The 21,510-nt window shown below is 43.0% G+C and overlaps 2 protein-coding genes across 4 annotated transcripts in view; both read right to left on the bottom strand.

Moving 5' to 3' along the window:
* Window positions 1-1,211: 1,211 nt before the first annotated feature.
* On the bottom strand, window positions 1,212-2,509 carry pou3f2b (POU class 3 homeobox 2b). Its single transcript, XM_030072522.1, has one exon. It carries the CDS (start codon window positions 2,507-2,509, stop codon window positions 1,229-1,231), a length of 1,281 nt encoding a protein of 426 aa, XP_029928382.1. The 3' UTR covers window positions 1,212-1,228.
* A 5,737-nt stretch (window positions 2,510-8,246) lies between these two features.
* The window catches only part of LOC115373244 (PC3-like endoprotease variant B), a 173,905-nt gene continuing 160,641 nt past the window's right edge, over window positions 8,247-21,510 (bottom strand). For all 3 annotated transcript variants that reach the window (XM_030071531.1, XM_030071532.1, XM_030071533.1), the window contains 4 exons: window positions 20,210-20,335; window positions 14,038-14,207; window positions 11,057-11,230; window positions 8,247-10,667 (listed from right to left, as the gene is read on the bottom strand). In XM_030071531.1, the coding sequence (XP_029927391.1) occupies window positions 10,404-10,667; window positions 11,057-11,230; window positions 14,038-14,207; window positions 20,210-20,335 (734 nt within the window). In that variant the 3' untranslated portion in view covers window positions 8,247-10,403. The remainder of the gene's footprint in view (window positions 10,668-11,056; window positions 11,231-14,037; window positions 14,208-20,209; window positions 20,336-21,510) is intronic.

Genomic DNA, 21,510 nt, shown 5'->3' with positions numbered 1-21,510 from the left:
CTGTGAGAGTGGGTGACATATATATGTATATATATATATAGATATCTATCTATATATAACACATCCTGTAGGGGAAAAGTGCCAGATAATCCAATCCATCGCCACGGAGCCCTTCCTGGACTTGGAGACTCTTGAGGGGGAGAAACCCATGAATTAACTTGTTTTTTTTGTTTTGTTTTGTTTTGTTTTGTTTGTTTTTTTGTTTTGTTTTGTTTTGTTTTTTTTTTCTTCTGAAAATATAATTGATTTTTTGTTTATTTTGACAACTGTTTGCCTTATGATAATTACCAACTGGAGGTCATAGTTTAACCACTTTTTTTTTTTCAATTTACCACCACAGTCCTGCCCACCAGGCCAATCTTTATTTCACCACTGAGCTGCACTAAAATGCAATAATAATAATAATAATAATAATAATAATAATAATAATATTCGGTGTTTGTTTTCATGACTAAATCCTGACCTTAATCATCAAAGAATAAATAAGTGAATGGCCTGCAGTATGCTACCAGTGCAACACTGAATTTCAATGCAGCCCGGGCTCTCTGTCTGAGCCTGGCTGACAGATGGGACTCAAACCCCCTCACATGGCTCAGGCGATGCTCACCCTCAGCTGGACTCCACTGGACTGGGATGCAGCCTTGCTGGTGTCCAGCTTAGTCCATTAATGCAGCTCCTCTGACCCCCCCTCACCCCCTTCTCCCCCAACTCCCACCATCCCCGTTGGACGCACACTTTATAGCTACAAAACCAAACGCTTGGGTATTTCTTTCTTTTTTTACGCAGGGAAAATGTGTTGGATTTGATATAAAAGTGGCGAATGTAAACCATTCAGCTAAGAACCTCGAAGCTTTTAGTTTTAAAACCAGGACACCCCCTCCCTCTCTTTTTTCGTCAAGTATAATTTCAATACACAATAGGGGCTACACCTTGAAACTGCGTCGACTGGAGTCACAGTGCTGGGCATGTATCCTCGGAGAACAACACAGGCTTACTGTATGTTTCCTTTAGCTCTTGGAGAGGAAAAAAATTGTCCCTTTCCCTCCCCTCACTCATTCGGTTTTTCAAAGATATTCACTGCAGATATTGTGTAAGTACTCACTGCCATCTATTATACATAAAACACCCACTATATCGTTTCATAGTCCAGTGATTTATATATAACCTTGCGGATAGGCTAAATAAAAATGAAAAACAAGTCCAGTAACGGAGAGCGGTCCGACAGAGTTCATTGGACCGGGGTTTGGACCCCGTGGTGCGGCGGCGTGTCTCCGTACACATCCTCGGTCCCCGGCAGAGCTCCTCCGGGAGGGGTCATGCGTTTCTCCTTCTGTCTCCTGTTACAAAACCAAACCCTCACCACTTCTTTCTCCAGCTGCAGACTGTCCGCCAGGTTAGTAATTTCCGACGCTGCCGGTTTTGGGCACTTCAAAAAATGGCTCTCCAAAGCCCCCTTTACGCTTACCTCGATGGAGGTCCGTTTTTTCCTTTTCCTCCCCTGCGCCGCAATTTTGTCCAAGCTGGTCGGGCTGCCCGAGGTGGAGTCCGCCTCCTCCAGCCACTTGTTCAACAGAGGCTTCAGCTTGCACATGTTTTTGAAGCTGAGCTGTAGGGCCTCGAACCTGCAAATCGTGGTCTGGGAAAACACATTTCCGTACAGGGTCCCCAGGGCGAGTCCCACGTCCGCCTGAGTGAAGCCCAGCTTGATCCTCCGCTGCTTGAACTGCTTAGCGAACTGCTCCAGGTCGTCCGAGGTCGGCGTGTCCTCGTCCGAGTGGTCGTGGTGGCTCTGCGGCTGGTGCTGGTGCTGGGACGGAGGGTGGCCGTGGTCGCTGAGGTGCGGGCTGTGGTGGTCTTCGTGACTGTCTCTTAGGTTGTGGTGGTGCATCCCCTGCCCGCTGCCCGGGATCAACCCGTTAACGCTGAAGCCCGGCTGGGAGTAAATAAGGCTTTGGCCGTTCGTCGTTGCCATGCTCGGTATGTGCGCCGTGGTGGTGGTCCTCCACGCCCGGCCGTCGTGGTGGTTCCCGTGTGATTGGTGCACCAAGTGGGGTGGCCGTGACTGGTGCTGCAGGTTGCTGCTGGAGTTGTGCATCTCGTCCCGGGCGCCCTGCACCGCGGGCTTGATGTCCTGATCGGCGCCGAGCGGGCTGGAGGACCACGGGGCTCCCTCGCCGTGGGACAGCGCCGTGATCCACTGGTGTGCGTGACTGAGCGGGTGGCTGTTGCTCTGCAGCGGGTAGTCGCTCTGCAACAGGCTCTGCGCGTCCCGGTACGCCGTGGCTTGCTGCATGCTGCCGGGCTCCGAGTGCACTATGGATGCGCTGGAGGTGAGGATGTTGTAGTGGTTAGACGCTGCGGTCGCCATGACTCTCGGAGCCGGACTGGTCGCTCTTATTAAAGGAACCTCGCATTTGACAGATCCTCTCCTGCCCACAGGCGGCTCCCAGGCGCTCTGCCAAGTGGACGCCGAGGCGCACCTGGACTCCGCCCCGCCCCCGCCACTCATTGGCCACGAATAGATGATGGACATGGTTGCTAAGGACAACGGTCCGCTGATTGGCTGCTGGAAAGTCTCAACAAACACTACCTTCTTTGTTGGACAAGTGTGAGTTGAGGCTCCCGAGGAAGCTGAGAGCCGGAGTGCAGCATGGAGAGACGGAGCACCGGGATCAGCAGTGCAACTGTAAGATGTAGTTGATTTACTTTGATAATAGAATATCAACACTTAGGCTACATGGATGAGACCAGGATTGTCTGTATTGGGAAGACTAATGCGAAAGTAGTTCTGATATCGTAATGTATAACATATTTATTGAGCTTTGACATTTGAGAAGGAATTGCTACCAACTGATTGTATTTCTACGGACATATGTGATATTAAATGTTGTTGTGTAAAAGTGTGTGCAACATCATATTTTGACACCGGACATGTAATCTAGGTAATGCAAACTTTTTTTCTTGCATCACAGATGGAGCTTGGTTTATTTCAGATAGATACGCCAACATCTACCGATTAATGTAAAACTTAAATAGATTATATAGCTATCTTTGTGTGAGAGAGAGACATTTGGTGTGGGTTTGTGGCAGTGCTGCAATACTGCAATATTTATTGCTGACGCGTTTTGTAGGTGTATACATGATAATAAGTTTTTTGTGGTGTCATCCATGTGTATGGAAAAGAAATGTATTGCAATGGCATCCTCAGTGTCAATGATATTTGATCATCAACTAGTTCATTAAAAGTCTAGAATGTGTATTTGCCGAGCCTTGAAACTTGATATACTCAGCGACAAAATGCAAAAATAATTTTCATTCAGTTTCAGAGAATGTTGAAATTGGACTGAAATACAAAACTTGCAAAATGTAGGAAATTTTCAAAAAACTCTTGATAAAACGCCAGTTGTCCTGTAAAGTTAACTGATCAAGATGTCAGTGTTTGTGAACTGCGTGCATAGTGCATTATAGGAGAAATTCACTATCTATCTATCTATCTATCTATCTATCTATCTATCTATCTATCTATCTATCTATCTGTTGCTTCAACTGTTTGGACAGTGATACAATTAATACAATAACAGACAAAATTAGAAATTATACTCTCCTAAAATGGAGTTTCAGTTTCTGAGGAAGTCACAAAGTAATGAATATTAAAATACATTAATAATTCCTCATGCCTGTATGCTATTAGGCTTTGATTGGAAAAAAAAAAAAAATCTTGAGTTTCTTCTCTAAATGTTGAACACATCTTAGACCACTGAATGCAAGGTAGAATGAAGTTTGCTTCCAAGCTGTAATATCCACCACTAGAATAAATGAATAAATAAATAAATAAATAATGACACCTACTCTTTCCATATGACTACTGGCATCAGAGAAAAGCTCATCAAGAGTTACTGTAATAGTTATGAGTCATCTTAATTGCTTACTAAAGCTAAGCAATGAAAATCAGAATCATCATGCATCTTTAGGAATATTTACTGATGAATGTAATGCAGTATTAATATTTAATTTTTTCAGCCCTTCAAATGTAGAGAGATGTAAAGATATTTCTTGCCTTGAAAACTTTTAATAGCCAATAAATATTTATGTTCAAATAGGCTATAAAGTGAATTAAGAACACCCACCTTGATAGGACAGGCTACATACAGAAACAGGAGTGTTCTTGGGTTAAGCTTGTAGCTGTGTATAGAGCTGTAATGAAATAAAAGGACTGGCTAAAATAATAATAACAACAATGACAATAAAACGGTGTGTTTCCAAAAAAAAAAAGTTCCTGGTTTTCAGCCTTCTTCAGTGGTTCTTTTCAGCACCATAAAGGTCTGATATGTAACCATGTGTACAGGGTGCAACAGAGAACATTTCTTAAAGGATTCTCTCTTGCACCAAAAGGGGTTCTGCTATGGTGCTAGCCTTAAGAATCACTTTCAGGTACTGTATATAACCATTTAAGAGTGTATGAAAAACCCTCTCTGACTGCTCATCATCCAGTGAAGTGAGGACAGACAGGAGTGAAGAGGCGGATTAAGGCCAGACTCGGGCCTCCGTCCTGGGCAGGGAGGGCAGGTTTCCAGGCCGTCCCAGCTGCTGTCCCCTCGGTGTCGGCTTCAGGGACCAGGACTTTGTCCAGAGAGGGGACATTCCTGGCTGACTGCTGCTGGTTGCCATAGGGAGAGGTAAATGAAACAACAGCAGCCGTGTCACAGCTCCTCTGCCCCCCCTGTTTCTGGAGTATCTAAAGGCCTCTATTTAGAGAGGCCCTCTGCTGGGACAAAGCCTTCGCCGGGATAAAGGGAGGGAGGAGTAAAGGAGCACAGGGCCCTGGGAGGGAGAGAGGGGTAGCAAAACAGCAGAGGATGACAGAGAGAGAGAGAGAGAGAGAGAGAGAGAGAGAGAGGAGAAAGGCTATGTCTGTCCTCAAAGCCCCTTCCTCACTTTGCAGTATAAGATATAGCAGACTGTGTGGGGAAAATTGAAAAAAAAAAAAAAAAAAAAAAAAAAAAAACCCAACAAAAAACAAAAACATTTTACTTAGCTGAAATAGGTTTCAGACTTGTAACTTCTGAGGCAATTACTGAATTTCGAGTATTGGAAGACATGAATAATTCCTATTGTACGTATGCTATTCATTTTGGTTGGTCTGTGGCCTAACAATACAATCCATCTTAGAGATAAAATAATACATAGCCTACTGGCCACAAATTAAATCTATGAATCAATGGAAACAGTTGTCACTAAACTTCCACAAGCTCTAAATTCTTAACTATCCAAATGACTGGAAGTAAAATTAAACAATCAGGTGAACCTATAGCACTAAGGTAATAAAAAGCAAGTTTTAAATAAATATTTTCAGACTAAATTGCAACTCTGTGCACCAGACATATTTTCTGTACAGTGAACATCCAAAAGTAAAGCAGATCTTCAATATGCACATTCATAAAACATTCTTCGCATGCTTAATTTATTCAAAAGGTTCACAGAAGGATAAATGTCATATGTTTAGACTAAGACCGCAGGTCCCTATAGTATCCTAACCAGGGGCCAGTGCTCATTAGTAGGAACTTGAGAAGTTTTACTCCATTCTTCAATTTTATATGACTTGATTGACTGATTTATTTTATATGGATTTTGATTTTATACACTGTTGTATGTTTTTTAAATCAAGTTTTTCTGTTTGACTTTATGCTGCTTTCTTGGCTGGCTCTGCCTATGAATCTCCAATGATTAAATAAAAGAAAAGAAAAGAAAAAAAAAGAAAATAAAAGGCACTTTTCTTTTTTAAGACTTTCAAGCTGAATGTTTCATCGATACATTTCCTTAACACACATAGGCTATTAATCCTTTAATACCACTCATTTCATAGACTAATAATCCTTTATGGATGAGAAGACAACTAGTCCTGCACTCCATGTGGTCGTCAGGATTTAAGTCATATGAGGAAAAGTTTCCAGGCACGGTTCAGTAATTCATTCTAGTAATATTGAACATTATTGTGGCGTAACGTTGAAATCGACCAAATCAAAAGAACATTGTGGTAATTAGGCTGTAATTCAAGGAATTACCACATCGCCACACAGGCTTAGATAGTCGTGTTGGGAGAAACGCAAAGCACATTATTTTAATGGTGTAATATGCAAACTATGGCTCGTTTCAATTACATGGCTTAACAATGCATAAATGATGCGAGTCTTGTTATCTGGACTGCAGGGCCCTCAGCTATTGATTCACTCACAGGGGCCAATGTTAGGGGCCACGGTGCCTCATCTTATACAGTAAAACCCATCGCTGGGCTCCAAGGGCCGCTGCCAAACCACATTTAAGGGAATAAAAATGAACGGTAGAGAATGCGAGCGTTAAATTAACAGTAGGATAATTATATGACCCGCATGCTGTAAAGATTCAATTTCTAACGCTCTAATTAGGCGACTGTCTCCCCATACATCAGCTCATATCCCTCTGCCAATTTCTCACCACAAGCCGTCCTGTGAGCGGAAATAATTACATTTTATTAAGACACGGCTCGCGTAATGAAAAATCAAACGACGAGCTGGTTAAAGATGCGGTGTTTTTAAAGTCTTCTATTGTTCCAAACACACAGTTCATTGACTCCCATTTAAGGACTGAGATAGTTGGGTTCAAAACAACAGGAGAGGGACTGGGTTTCGGTACTCGGCCCACTGCCAGTGGCTGCACTGTTGTCTCTTACTATAGCAAATTTATTATTCCATAACAAACGGTCCACTGTTTACTGTGGGGAGCAGCCTAGAGTAATGCAGGCGTATGATCGCAACCTTTATGAAAAAGAGCTATAGTAAACCTGAAATACATTTTAGAGGGGTACTATACAAATATCACGGCAAAGCAATAAATCCCTACTGGAATATTACAGGAATATTGTAAGAATAGGCGATAAAATAAATAGGCCATAAAATACAATTAAGTAGGATAAGATCATTAGAAAGTCACTATTTAGTATCACAGACACACTCTTAACTTTTTATAATAACATCATAGTGATGCCATAAGGGATTAAAACACCAGAAAGTATGATAAAGTCCACTTTAATTCCCTTCTGAGCATCGTTAGAATATTATAGGAGTGGCAACACTATAGGAGATAAAATATATGACATGGTTTAAAAGATTGTTATAAATGCAGATTTTAGTACTACAGACACACCACGAATCCTTCCTGACATGATATGTTGATAACAACGTTAAATATATATATATGTATGTGTACATGTATATACATATGTGTGTGTACACTATATGTATATGTATAAGGACAATATAAACTCACTATTACACAGTTTAAGTCCCTATGGGAATATTTGCGTTATATTATTTATTGGAGAACTGCATGAATATTTGTATGCTTGACATCTACCACCTACCTGGTGTGACTTGTTGATGCAGATACAAAATGACAACAACTGCATCACTGCCCTTTAATATGTCAAAATGTAGCTATGCTCTGAAAGGAGCTTACTTTTTTATACATAAAGAAGTAATATCTTGGGTTCTAACTTGCATTGTTTCAATATGAACTCACACAACAAACTGTAAAGAGAAAAACATTTATTATTATTATTTTTTACAAGCAAATACAATACTCAATATTTCCCTTTGCACTTGGCTGATTTGTTGCAAAGTAATAAAGGAGATGTCATGTTTTCGAGGTGTTTATTTCAGATGAGTTCTTCAGATATCCATTAGTTCTTGCTATAAGGCCTGCTGCAAGTCTTACATAACGGGACGCATGGCCTACCCACACGCCTTTCATCCCTACTGTAATTGTTGTGTGCATCAAAGAGAAGGAGATTGACAGGCTGTATGGGAGGATTTAATACAGTGGGTGAGTGACGACATACTGAGGAGGGAGGGAGGAGCGAGCTTGAGAGAAGACAGAGGGAGAGAGAAACAGAGAGGGAGAGAGACTGAGATATGGGGTGCGAGTGAGAAGAATGAGGGAGAAGTAGAGGGGGACAAAAAGTGGGGAGAGAGCTAACGAGAGAGGGAGCATTAATTGTATGCATTGTGCTGGGCTCTTTTACCGAGTGTGGCTGTCGAGGTGCAGGCACTAACCCCTCCAACATCCCGGCGTGATCTGAGCCAGCTCTCAGACTGCTGTATTCCAATGCAATTAGGCCACTCAAAGGCCTGCTTAAAGCTGCACTACCCCCCCACCCTCCACCCCCTGCCACCCCCTCCACCCCCACCCCTCCCCCCACAACAGCCCCGGTGGGTCCCCTCCATTGTAGCGGGGAGGTGTATTCTGTCCCTCTTTGAGGCTCTAGATGAAGAGACCACCCCAGTGAGCAGAAAAAAGGGAGGATTACCTCTCTTTCTCCATCTCTCTCCCTCTGTCTTTCTCTCTCTCTCTCTCTCTCTCTCTGCCTCTTTATCTTTCTCTCTCTCTTTTTCTTTTTCTGTCTACTGGTTTGGGAGTTCACCTCTAAAAGGCGGTGGTTTCTTCTATCAACACAGGCAGCCGTGGAGCTGAGCTTTGGTCAGACACTGTGAAGAGGGACTGAACTTGGGATTTGTGCAGGAGGAAATAGAAGAAGAGCAATAAGCCATTTCTGTGATGGATGTCGTCGCAGGACTGGTTTAGCCATATCACTTTCCTTTTCCTCTTTCATTATTCATACAGTCATATATTTCAACAAGTGGCGTGGGGCGTGTAGCTTGCTAGCTCATCCCCACTGGCACCACGAGCTGCAGCCCCAGTCCCCACCGTATGCTGTATTAAAAGAAAGCTCTTCACGATAGCAGAGTTCTCTTGGCTGGGTTTCAACATGTCTCATTCCCCAGAAAGCATTTAAAGCAGATTACGAACCTAACGCTACACCTCCCCAATAAGAGAAGAGAAGGGGAAAAAACCTGGCACATTAACACCTGCAATACTACTCAATGGCATCAACAGATTAACGAGGTAATCCACACAATGAGGTCTTTGATTCGTGTGGTTTGGCAGGCAATAATGCCAGGCATAATGCACGCTGTTATTTCATACCGTCCCAGCACGCGAAAACCTGGCAGAAGCCATTCCCTTTTGATTTTTTTTCTTGGTGTGTCTGTGTCAGATGAGCTTTTGAAGAATTTTAGCGCATGCATCTGGTATGTTTCCCTGTTCCTTGTCAGAGACCTGTTGGCTGCTCCTATAGCGCATGTGAAGGGAGACGGGGAGGAATCACAGGCTTTCCCTGGTTTCTGAGAGCTGTCTAAACAGCAGGGCCGAGGAGCTTTCCCTCGTCCTTCCCCCTGCTTTCTGCATAAGGACGTGTGTATAGGATAAGTGCGTGTATGTGTGTGTGTGCGTGTGTGTGTGTGTGTGAGATAGATCTCGCGGTCCCATCGCTCATGTGCAGCTCGATTAGCCCCACGTGCCTCGTTCGTCAGACGTGGAGGCAGAGCAGATGGCAGGAGATGCACCGTGTTACCATGCTGCGGCACTATGTAACGCTGTTCTAATTGAAACATCAATACTGCCCTGTCAATACACTACTGCTACTTTACAAAAACACCCCTTCCTACAGACCTGCACTTGACTGTGGAGAAGCAAAAATCACACTTAAATCTTTTATTTGATATGAAAAACAAAGTGTTTGACATGTGACATTTGGGGGGTTCGGAATCCCCAAGGTCTCTCCCCGGTGTGTACAAGAATAAAAAATGTTGGTAAAAAGCTATAGGCTGAACTTTTAATGCCAACAAAATAATATCTTCTGGCATTAATGTGCTACAGGATGATGTTTTCATACCCTAATTTGAATCAAGTACTGTTTTTATATACAGTATCTTGGTGGCCCATCAAGCTTTAAAAAAGGAGAGTATTTCCTCTTTAGCATCTCCGTTGTGGCATGTTTTAATGAATTGATAAAAAGTTGAGGGAGGTCACATGGCTGTGATCAGTAATTTGACGTTATCTGAAATTCAGTGGAGAACAGAGAGAAATTAGGCGGCTAGAAATTAATTTGTTGTTTGTCCAACTCAATGAGGAGTGACACAGCCCTGTAATGAATGGGTAATCCATTTCTTATTGCACTGAGCTGAATTCACCCTTCAACGAAGTGGAAAAAGACAAACATCTTTCACTAACCTTTGTAACTTCTAGCCGCACACAGAGAAAGCAGCTGGGGTGCTGCGAACTCCTGAAACAATTTGTTTTGAAGAATGATTTATGTGTGATTGCATGTGTTTCTCTCTGTGTGAGAAAGATTTGAGTTTTAAAGCCCTGTATAAAATCCACAATAAATAATCTCTGCCAGCTCTGAGGCCACACAGTCAAAGTACTGTCCATGCATTTGATTCATGATCACTTGGTTTGCTTGACTAGGTAAACTGCAATCTGCACAGTCCCTTCATTCGACCATGGTTCATATTTGTTACTTCAACTGCTTACCTGCTGCCTGTCCTGCGGTCTTCCCTATACCTTTCCCTGCCTGTCTGCCTTGTTTGCCTCTTTCTCTCGCTGGATCTAAGGAGTCTCTTTAAGAGTTGCATCTCCTTTATATCCATGACAACATCCCGGGAAATCTGTGATGGTGAGGACACAGTGTTCCCATCCACGTTGTCCCAGAAAGTCCTCATCTTGAAAGCCTCGATTGCAGCAGCAGGTCTCGATCCTAAGGATGACCATGGCATGACTTCTGTCCGTTGTAACTGTTTGATACAGGATTAATGCAGGGTGTGAGTGTATAACAGGATGGCCAATCTGTTACTGCGCGATACATGTATTTCCAAAAAAAAATGTTATACTCTTCCACAGATTTCTCCCTTCTATGCGGAACCGCATAAAAGCAGCCAAAATCCAGTCAGAAAAAGATGGATAAGAAGTGTTTTGGAGGCTAAATGGGATTAACTGCATGGGCATGGCAAGTATGCACACACATCAATTCAGACTTAAAACTTGTATCACATTCTACTCGCCCTTCTTCCCTTCAAATTGTCTGTGATCTAATAATGCAAGAAATGCCTTAAAACAATCAGAAAAGATGAAGAAAGAGCACAAAAACAACCAGTGTATCGGGACTGGAGGTGCTGCAGCTTACCTGGAAAACTGTATTGGACATCAGGGCTGGGTCAAGGGCCCAGTTTCCGGCAGAGTTACGGTCACCAACATTCTCCCACAGGTCTTGCAGCTGAGAACGAATCTCTGCCCCATTGGTATCGTCAAAGTCCAAATGGGTCAAATCCAGCAAATGGTGCAACTGTTGTTTTGTGTTCTAATAGGAAAGAAGTGTAAACATACAATGGAGAGAGAGAGACGATAGTGACAATAGGGACAATAGTGGAAATAGCTGAGCAGTTGATGAAACAGATGTTTGCTGTAAAAGACAATTATCCATAGGGTAGAAAACAGGAGAGGTGGGATCATGCACTGCAGTGGTTCCTGTCCTGCTTCTACAGACCCTGAAGGACATAAGAGACCTGCAAGGTGATTAAATGGAAAAGGAAATCAAATTGTAATGTTTTATGGAGTCTAACTTATAGCTTCTGTATGTACGCTTTGTTCTTGTAAGACTTCTGAACTTCCGCCTTCTGTTGCATTTCACACCAGGGCAGAGTTTGCCACTCAGGATCCTTCTGTCTGTCCCTATGGGCGGTATGTGGCAAAATGCTCAAGAAACACTCGCAAAGAAGAGACAAGCCATGAACTGTCCGGAGAAATCTGCCTCAATTTTGTTTTCTCAAGGAAAAAGACAAGGACAAATAACTGAAATATAAATCAATCAAAAGTGGCTGGGTCCATGGGAGTGACATTTCAGAGTCTGGTTGCGATTTGATCTTGGCTGAAGTTTTCAGCGAGTGTTGACATCTCGGAGTTGTCAGGAATCCTGAGCCGGCAGCGTGCAGCAGGGTTTCGGTAATACAGTATTTACAAGGCATGAGGAAGTGGGAGCACTGCAACAGACGGCACCGTACGCAGCACTTTCAATTATTTCTCACAGCATTCATGAAAATAGAAGCACAGCAGGGAGTACAGTATGAACGACAAAACTATAAAAAGACATGGAGCGAGAGGAGAACTCCCAAGCTAAAATAAATGGTATCGTATAGTGTTGTTGGTGCAGAGCTGAAAATAGTGTATGTCTCCAAAATAGGGGGAATAGAAATAGCATCGTGTAGTGTAGCTGGGGTGAGCAGAGAGGGAGCCAAACCTGAGTATAAATAATTGCAGAGAGGGTGAAGTTTAGATTTTACAGTGTCTCAGACATAAGATTTCTAGATTGAAGTAGGCCCGGTAAACTTGACAATGAGTTTTAAAGTCCTTTATGACTTCCTGTAAATTAGAGGGACTAAAAAGCTTCAGGCAGACACTTTTACCATGCACTCAAGCTCTTAAATGCACACTCACGTGCGCACACGCACACACACACACACACACACACACACACACACCCTTTTGTGCCCTCTAACTCATCACAACAGACACAGATGACAACTGGCTTTTCTAGGAGCTGATCTGTCTCTCTTCCTAGAGATGAGAAGCTGTTAGGGGGGGAGAAGGAGAGAGAGGGAGGGAGAGAGAGAGGGAGGGAGAGAGAGAGAGAGAGAGAGAGAGAAAGAGAGAGTGAGAGAGGGAGAGAGAGAGAGAGAGTCTTACAGACAGAGATGTTTGTTTCCCAGCCCTTCCACGGTCTCCATGGGACGACCAAGACCCTCCCCATCCACCCACCAAACCCCCCGCCCCCCCCCTTAATGGATCAAACAAAGGACATCATTTGTAGGCCAAGTCTTTTTCTGAGCGTCTCTCTCCTCAGCTCCGCATACCAATCCAATACAGCCCAAGGAAAAAAAGCAGAGCTGTGCTGTGTGTGTGTATGTGTGTATGTGCGTGCGTGCGTGTGTGTGTGTGTCTGGGCCGGGGGTTGGAAGGTCTGTTTGCCTCTCCGCCAAGCATCGATTTATCCTTTTCTCCAATTTATTTCTCCTCCTCGCCTCTACGATCCATTCAGATCTGCCTCTAGGGGAGGAACCCAGGGAAAGACATTGTCAGGCCCCGGCGTTGCCTCCTAACACCGACAAAACTCATCTACAGGCCCGAGGACCGTGTACCCCTGCAAGGACATGTCAACCGACAACACACACACACACACACACACACACACACACACAAACAGAGCTACCTGTCGTGCAGCAACACACTTTTGTTGAACTATAAATGGGTCTAAAAATGCAGATACCCAAGGAACGGAGTAAAGGACAAAGGACAGAGAGTCTTTTATGGTTATGAGAAGGAGTCAGTACAGTGTTGCTTTGTTTTTCTTTACCACTGGAAGAGAATTATATTTGTTTCTGTTCCACACGGTATGGCCTTTACGCACATGACACACATTTGTTGGTGTCAGAAGATTAGATAGCCTGTAAAACGTCCTTTCATTTCAAGGGAGAGTTTTAATCTGGTCTGTTTAATAGGCGCCACACAGCAATAAATACATGGAGGAGACTAGAATAATATTTAATTGTTGCCCATAATCAGTCAATTCAGTCTAGAGCCTAGACTCCCCACACGAAAGATGAGATATAACCATGATAAAATAACAATATCTCAAGTCCTGATTCATTTGTCTGATCCCTATCGCTGCGAGTGTGACTCTGACATTTTCAGATGTTATTACTCAGATGCAAGGATTTGTATCCTAACACCTTGGCAGTGACAACACCAGCAGCAGAAATGCTGTATGGGCAACAACCCCTCACACCCTCAGCACACACACACACACGCACACACACACACACACACACACACACACACACACACACACACACACACACACACACACACACACACACACACACACACGCACACACATATGGTTGAGCTCTGAGAGCCATTCTTCACAGTGTCACAGTGTGAGCGACGCCTGGCACGTCCTTACACCTGAAGTTGATCAATGCAGATTTGTCCAGGGGGAAATTGAAATCCATAGGAAATTAGGCGGCGCCAGTGATTTATTGGAATAGTAAATCACGGTGTGTGATGTGTGAAACGTGTGTGCGTGTGTGTGTTATACCCTCGATACAGTACCTTGCGTCTTAGCGGGATGGTGATATCAGCAGCGCGCACCTTCCCGTCTCTCTCCATTTGGTAGACCCACTGAATCAGGTCCAGAGGCGGGCTGCGGTTCCTGAGGTGCACCCTGCGCTGAGGGATGGGGTGACGTGACCCCATGGACACAACGCTCTGCAGGGGTCCCTCTGTGGGTAAAGAAGCAGGGAAAACCATATAGCCACTGTTAGGGCACTGTGTGGTGCCGCCTAACAAATTTTTACTCAAACCTTTGAAATGTCACAAAAAATAAAATGTGTGTCAACATGGTTACTTAATGTTGCCTGAAGATGAAAAAAAAAAAGCAACTTCTAATGCACCAACTAACTGTCACGCAACTTTGTTGGGCGCTTTATACAAATTTTCTTTTATTTTGCTTGAATTCCTTCATTGCAAAAAAAAAAAAAAAAAAAAAAAAAAAAAGAGTGTAGAAGTGGTTTTGTGGGTGTCACAGCATCTTAATGGTCTAAGGTGCAGATCATATCGACCTGATGTCCTGGCTGTGAGGACTATCCTGTCTGCAATATTATATTGAGGAAGTGGCTACTTCCTCATTGTAATTTCAAAATCGTATTGAGTTGAGGCATTGAACTGAACACTAATTTTCATCATCATCATCATCATCGTCATTATCATTATATTAATTGTTATTAGAAAAAGACATATGGATCACCCAGCATACATACACAACACGTCTCTATCATCTAACTTTGTTCAAAGGAAGGGAAGAAAGGGTTTCTGGAGAGTTAAGTCAAACGCAGTGCATGCTGGGACATATGCTAATAGGATAACAATGTTTCCTATTCAACTTTTGAATGATCACTTGAGTGAATGCTGGGAAAGTCATTCCTTCAGCTAAAACTTTAGTCACAACTCATGAACCTATGATTGATTGACTTTACATTATGGATTAAAGATGAGTTTAACCTTAACCCTTACCTTTATCCTAACTCTAATCTTAACTCTAAACCCAAATCTGAAACCTAAACTAATCCTTTTGAGAAGAGAGGAGCACCGAAATTCCCTCACTTTTGAGGATTTTCCTCATCTTTCCATTCATCTGAGTACATTTGATCATCATGAACACAGAAATACAAGAACCAATCTGTGCACATTCACACACATACACACACACACGCACACACACAAACACACAGAAAAATCAAAATATATATTGAAAATGGAGTACTTGTGTGAGTCTCCTGGAGGACATTGCATTCATGCATGAATGTCCAAATAAATCCAGCAGGCTTTTCCACAGAAAAGCTGAGAGATAGTGTGAACTCTGTTTGAAGAATTACACCCACCCACTCTCTACACCCCACTCCTTTCTGTGTGTGTGTTTTTTCCCCAGGTACACCGCTTCTGTTCGGGCTTGTTTTTGTCCGGCTTTAATTGCTTTTTTTTCTTGCAAGGGAGAGGAGAAGACAACAACAAGGCGGCGGGGGCTGCGGCTAATGGAGAGGCTGTAATTGTGAATGGAAGCATTCATCTGGAGATGCCGTCCGTGAATCGCGCCGCACAATGCCCAGCGCCAGGCTGCTCAGATCACCAACCAGTCACCAAACACACACACACACACACACACACACACAGGCACAGGCACAGATGACACAAGCACACACACACACACACACACACACACACACACACACAACCCTCAGATCAGTGATGCTCAGAGGAGTAACGTAATCACACCTCCACAGAGAACAAGACACCAAGGAGGGGAGGAGAGAAGGAGCAGGGCTAGAGGGGAGGAAAGCAGGAGGAGAGGAGAAATTACACCAGGGGAGAGGAGGGGGAGCAGAGGGGGACGAACTCGGGGCACAGGATGGTGAAATTGATGTTTCCTACCATTTGATTTGGGCCAGAGAACCCAGGAGGCAGATCAGATAGAGAGCCAGTACCTGGTCTGCTGTAGACACACACACACACACACACACACACACACTCATACATGCATACAGGTAAACATGTAATTGCATACACAGGCATAGAAATAGACACACAAGACACACAAGACACAGGTATGCATGCATGTAACTAGTAAAAATCATGTCCTCTCAAACACACACACACACACACACACACACGCACACACACATACACACAGTTCCACACACATGCAAGCAAGCATGAACACACAAACACAAAGACACACACAAATTTAAAATTTTAAACCAATACAACATCATAAATATTACACATAAAACCAGAACCAGAACACAAGCCCTGTGCTTTCCTTTGCCTCCTCTGAACAGCAAAACCCACACACATCATTCAGCCACACAAATACCATTAAACCAAAACACACAGAAACACAGTGAGCCCTTCCCTTTCACAAGGTAAAAAAAGCAAACAAAACAAACAAAAAAAAAAAAAAAAAAAAAAAAAAACAAAGACGACGTGACGGTATAAAAACTCTCATCTTGGCGAGGCGAGGCGAGGCACCTGTCAGCACGGCGGCTCCTGCTACTACAGAGAAACATCAGGGAACAACAACTCAATTAAACACACCATCCCTGTTCAATTACTGCCACATAATCACAGCAATTTACCTTCACTTGCCGCACAGCCACCAAACAAACACACACGGGGGCAAGCGCACATACAGAGGCGGGAAATAAACACACACACTCACACAGACAAACTAGATCACAAAAGACAATCCTGCTATAGCTGGCTTCAACCTACACATCATGGGCGTAAATCTCGCCATGCGGTATCTGCTGGGTAACTGGCATAAAACAGCCATGTAGGCTGTTGGCGGAGTGCAATTTAAGTGGATTCCTTGGCTACTTATTATTTTACAAAAGAATTACATTTGTACAGTTGATACATATTCATACACTGGAACCAATGTGATAAATTTTACAGCATCTGTACGTTTTTGCATCCATGTGCAAAAGTGCAACGGTCCATGATAAATTCCCATCTTTGAAAACGATCACATCTGCAAGCGACTCAAAAGTGAAGAGAATTAAAAGGAGACTGGCCTTTTGGTAAGATTACGTATTCTACCTTAAGAACACAGACAACCAAATCATCCATGGGTAGATCTCCGGTAGATCATTGGCCCTGGTGTGCCAAGCAAGCATGAAAACATGGACTATGTTAAAGTTTAGATTCTTACCCATCCAGTGGTATATGTTGGTCCACTAAATCTTTCCCTGCTGCAAGAACAACAGCTTCACTGGTAGGATTCTTCCACAAAATTAATATGAAATATATATTTACAGGAAAACAACATGAAACTACATGAAGCTAGTTTCCAACATGGCAGATCTATTTTCTGCCATAGCACTGCCAATGTATCGTCACTGTATCAGTGGCGTTCTGCTCCTGTATTTTTTTTTTTAAGATTATTTTTTGCCTTTTCTGCTTTATTAGAGAGTTTGACAGGAAGGGCAGGAGAGAGAGATGAGATGACATGCAACAAGTGGAGGTCGGATTTGAACCCAGGACGCTGCCATCAGGCCTCAGCCTTGGTGCATGGCATGTGCTCTTCTCCGGTGAGCCACCGGGGCGACCCCTCGCTCTCAGATTCGGCCGACGTGATTTTACAGTTGTAGTGCTACAGCTGCAAACTGTTCTGCAAACGTTCTGCTGTTGTGGACGCCAGCTGGCTGAAGAGAGTGATGAAAGTGAAACGTAAACAAATGTGTTGTTGTGTATCCCTTAAAATGATTTTGTCAGGGTTCTGTATTTGGGAATTTTCTTTGGAATTTTGTCTTTTGAGTTTCCCCTGGACTTTGTGGACTTTCCTTGTGTTTGGTTTTGTTTCCTTTGCCCTGCTGTGTCACTAATTAATGTTTTCACCTGTGTCTTGTTACTCTGTCTTGTTTGCCCCTCCCACCTTCCCACACCTGTCCTGAGTTGTGTTCAGCCCTGACTGGTCTGTTCCCTCCCTAGTGTTTCCCTCAGCCTATCCTCTGTGTTCCAGCCCCTTTTCCAGGTGTGTCTTGTTTCCCATTTAGTTCCAAGTGTACTTAAGTCCTGTTTCAGTTCTGTTCCTTGTCCCGTTATTGTCTTTGCTGCTGTGTGTGCTCCTCGCATTTTGTTATAAATTAGTTTGCTCTCTTTGAAGAAACCTGCCTTAGCTCCTGGTTTTGGCTCCACTTTCTCTCCTACATGTGACACATTTTCACCTTTGAGTCACCACTCAAAATCCTGTTTTTTCCCCGGTCTGTATTTACGTCATTCTTTTTGGAGCAGCACACTCCCAGAGAAGCTCTCATTCCTATGACAAGGAAGGATTTATTGGATCAACGTGGATGTATTACACTTGCATGGACCAGCACACACCACTATATGGGTAAGAATCTGAGCTATCACTTTAAGTGAAACAAGAGATCTTTCTGGAGACACACGCTTGGCACTTTGTCTCCGGTTGGTAACAAACAACAAATTTCCACAGAACAGACAGGAGAAGTATTGGTAATGTGATTTAGTACATTGTACGCGTCTGATTTGAACAATCTTGACAGTATATGTATATATAAATTTATTACTTCCATAAATTACTGAGACAGTGCATCGTTGCCATCAGAATATATGCCAGAATATAACTGCCATGGAAAGCATTTGTAGCTGTGGTACTAAAATACACAAATGGTGTAGGTGTTTACTGAAAAATGGATTCTTTTCTTGGTAACTATCAGCATGAATGACGTTAACTGAGAAAAAGATTGAAGTGACCAAACCACTTGAGTAAAAACACTACCAGACCTCCTCTAATAATACTAACGCTGTCCACACAGTGATTTTCTCTGGGTAAAGATTCCAGCTGAAACAAATGTCAGATTTGCTCCAAAAATCTGGTCACCTTTTTAGTAAGTGCCATGTGAACACTTAAGCATACACTATGCTGAGTGATAGCAGGCTACATTGTCTCAAAAGTGACAAAATGACAGGTTGTATCAGCTCTAAAGGTAAATGGTAAGTACTCCTAAATCAAATGTGGGCAACTCTTGCGCTGGGGACTGGTGAAATGCACATGAACTGTGGTTTAAAACAATGTAGTGTGTTCAATTAGCAGGGACTAACTACCCTGGTTGAACTGGAAATGAAGGTGTTTGGCAGTTTACAGCAGATGAATACATGACTGTAAACCTGAAATAAACCCGGCTTTGACAGTTTTATTGACTTGATAATATTTTGTTTTCAAATTTTATGTTAGCATGGAGTACCAGAACAAATTATCTACCAGGGACACATGGGCATATCTCACATCTCACTATCGAGTCAACAGTTTCCTCCTCAAAACCTGATGCATTTCTTACAATTAGCACAGAAGCAGGAGTTTTTCCTTTGTATTATAACAAAGTAATGTAATGACTCAGAGCTTTATCAAAAATAGCAAACTCTAATAGGACAGTGTCACTGGACAGAGTGAGGATTAGCAGCACTGCACGAACCTGTGAAGGGGTAAATTGGCTATACGTGTGTGTGTGTGTGTGTGTGTGTATGCGTGTGTGTGGACAGCAGATTGACTAACAGCTTGAATTTGGTTTAGATCCAGGAGCAGGGAGAGGGATGGATGGATGGATGGATGGATGGAGAGAAGGGGAGAGAAAGAAGGGAAGAGATTGATTTCTCTACAGAGAGAGATCAGCATCTTGACAGAAAAACGAAGGGAGAGCACCAGAGCGAGACAGACAGACAGAGAGAGAGACAGGGTTCCCACTGTGGCCCTGATGTAACATTCCACGACTTTTCCATGACTTTCAGCCAAGCCAGATTGCTTCCATAACCTAAAAATATTAATATTGTTGCTCCAAAGCAGGTAAATAGTCCAGTTTCCACTTCAAATGGGCTGAAGATGATTATATGCAAATAATGTGAAGAAAAAGTAATGAATTACATTTTACTATTTGTAAAGCTTCCTGATATTCCCCAGTATAAAATTCCCTGACCATCAGGATATAACCACAAAATCTATGATATTTCACTAACTCGACGACTGATGGGAATAGGCGATCAACAGGGAAGAGTGGTTGAATGTTTCTCTCCCAGCATGCCTCAGTGGTTCTAACAACCCTAAAACGTCCGACAGGGATGTGGGGGGGGACAGGCTGCGGCAGCGTGCCGGTATGGCTAATGAGAGTGTGTGTGTGTGGAGGTCGCGGGCATCGGGGGAGCTGACACACACCTTGGAGGAGGGGTGGGAGGCTGGGGAGGGGCAGTCGGGGGTTGCCAGGGGTCACGCTGTAATTACACATCACAGTCCCTCTGGTCACCGGCCTGACTGACTTGGCCCTTCTCGGCTGAGGGAGCGCTGCCTCAGCCGAGAGGCAGAGATGGTGGGAAGGGTGGGTGAGGGAGGGGAAGAAAATGGAGAAAATAAGGATTTGGTGTTGAGAGCATGGTGATTTGTAAACTGTGTATGCTACTAAAGTTGTGATGGAAACTTGACCGAAGTGATCGGGATAAATACCGCTAGACGGAAAGACAGACACACATTCAAAAACACACCAGAGTTCCTACACATTTTCCTTTTTAAAATTGTGCACCTCATCACATTTATGAATTAATTAATTTATTGTTTGTTTGTTTGTTTATTAATTAAATGACATATGGGTTGACTAAATTCTTAATTGGATGGTTTAAACATTTTCCATTTGGTGAATGTTTTTCTTTTTTCTTTTAATAATCTTTTGTTTTTCCACAGGCAAGTAACCAAGTGCAATAAGTACACAGGATTTCTCCCTACTCCCCACCCACTCAATCCTCTACCTTCAGTTTCAGTAGCGTGAGGTAAAATGGGAGATAACATCAATAACTAAAACTATGGACCAGTGCACAGAATCCCACGTGAGACTACAGTAGATGGTAAAACAGAAGTAATTATAAAGTAATTGAGTTGCACAATATAGATCGTACAAGTAATGGTGGATTTTTTTTAATGGAAGTACACTGAACAGTGAATAACCCTGCCAGTTAGTGTCTTTTTAATCTAGATTTTGATTATTTTGTTGATGCTTTATGGGTGCAGTATGCAAAATTGAGGGCTGACTGAGGTAATGACTGTTTAGATTCAGGTGACAAAAATATGGATTAAGTGTGTAATTTATCAGGGAGTCAGACTGTAGACTCAACATTTAAATTTTGTGCTTATGTCATGTTTTTTTGCCAGATGAAACTTAAGGGTCTCACTTCAATGCAGTTTTTACATAGTGGACCTTTTAATATGATGCATGCTATTAGCAGCTCGGAAGTGTGACTGTATAAGTCATATTAGTGCTCAGTTGAGGAGCATTGCCAGCAGCAACAAATGTCAGTGGATGTAAAATGAGGATCTACAAGTCAATAAAATATGATTTCATCAGGACTAAGTGATGTGACTTCCATACTTTGTGAAATTCAATTCAATCAAGATCTTGAAATTTTCAAAGTCATATTCCAGACATTGCCAGGCTTTCCAAAACTGTGTAGGAGCACACATTCACATAC

Source organism: Myripristis murdjan, chromosome 16, assembly GCF_902150065.1.
Source record: "Myripristis murdjan chromosome 16, fMyrMur1.1, whole genome shotgun sequence".
NCBI classification, from domain to species: Eukaryota; Metazoa; Chordata; class Actinopteri; order Holocentriformes; family Holocentridae; genus Myripristis; species Myripristis murdjan.
This window is presented reverse-complemented; position numbering and strand designations above follow the sequence as displayed.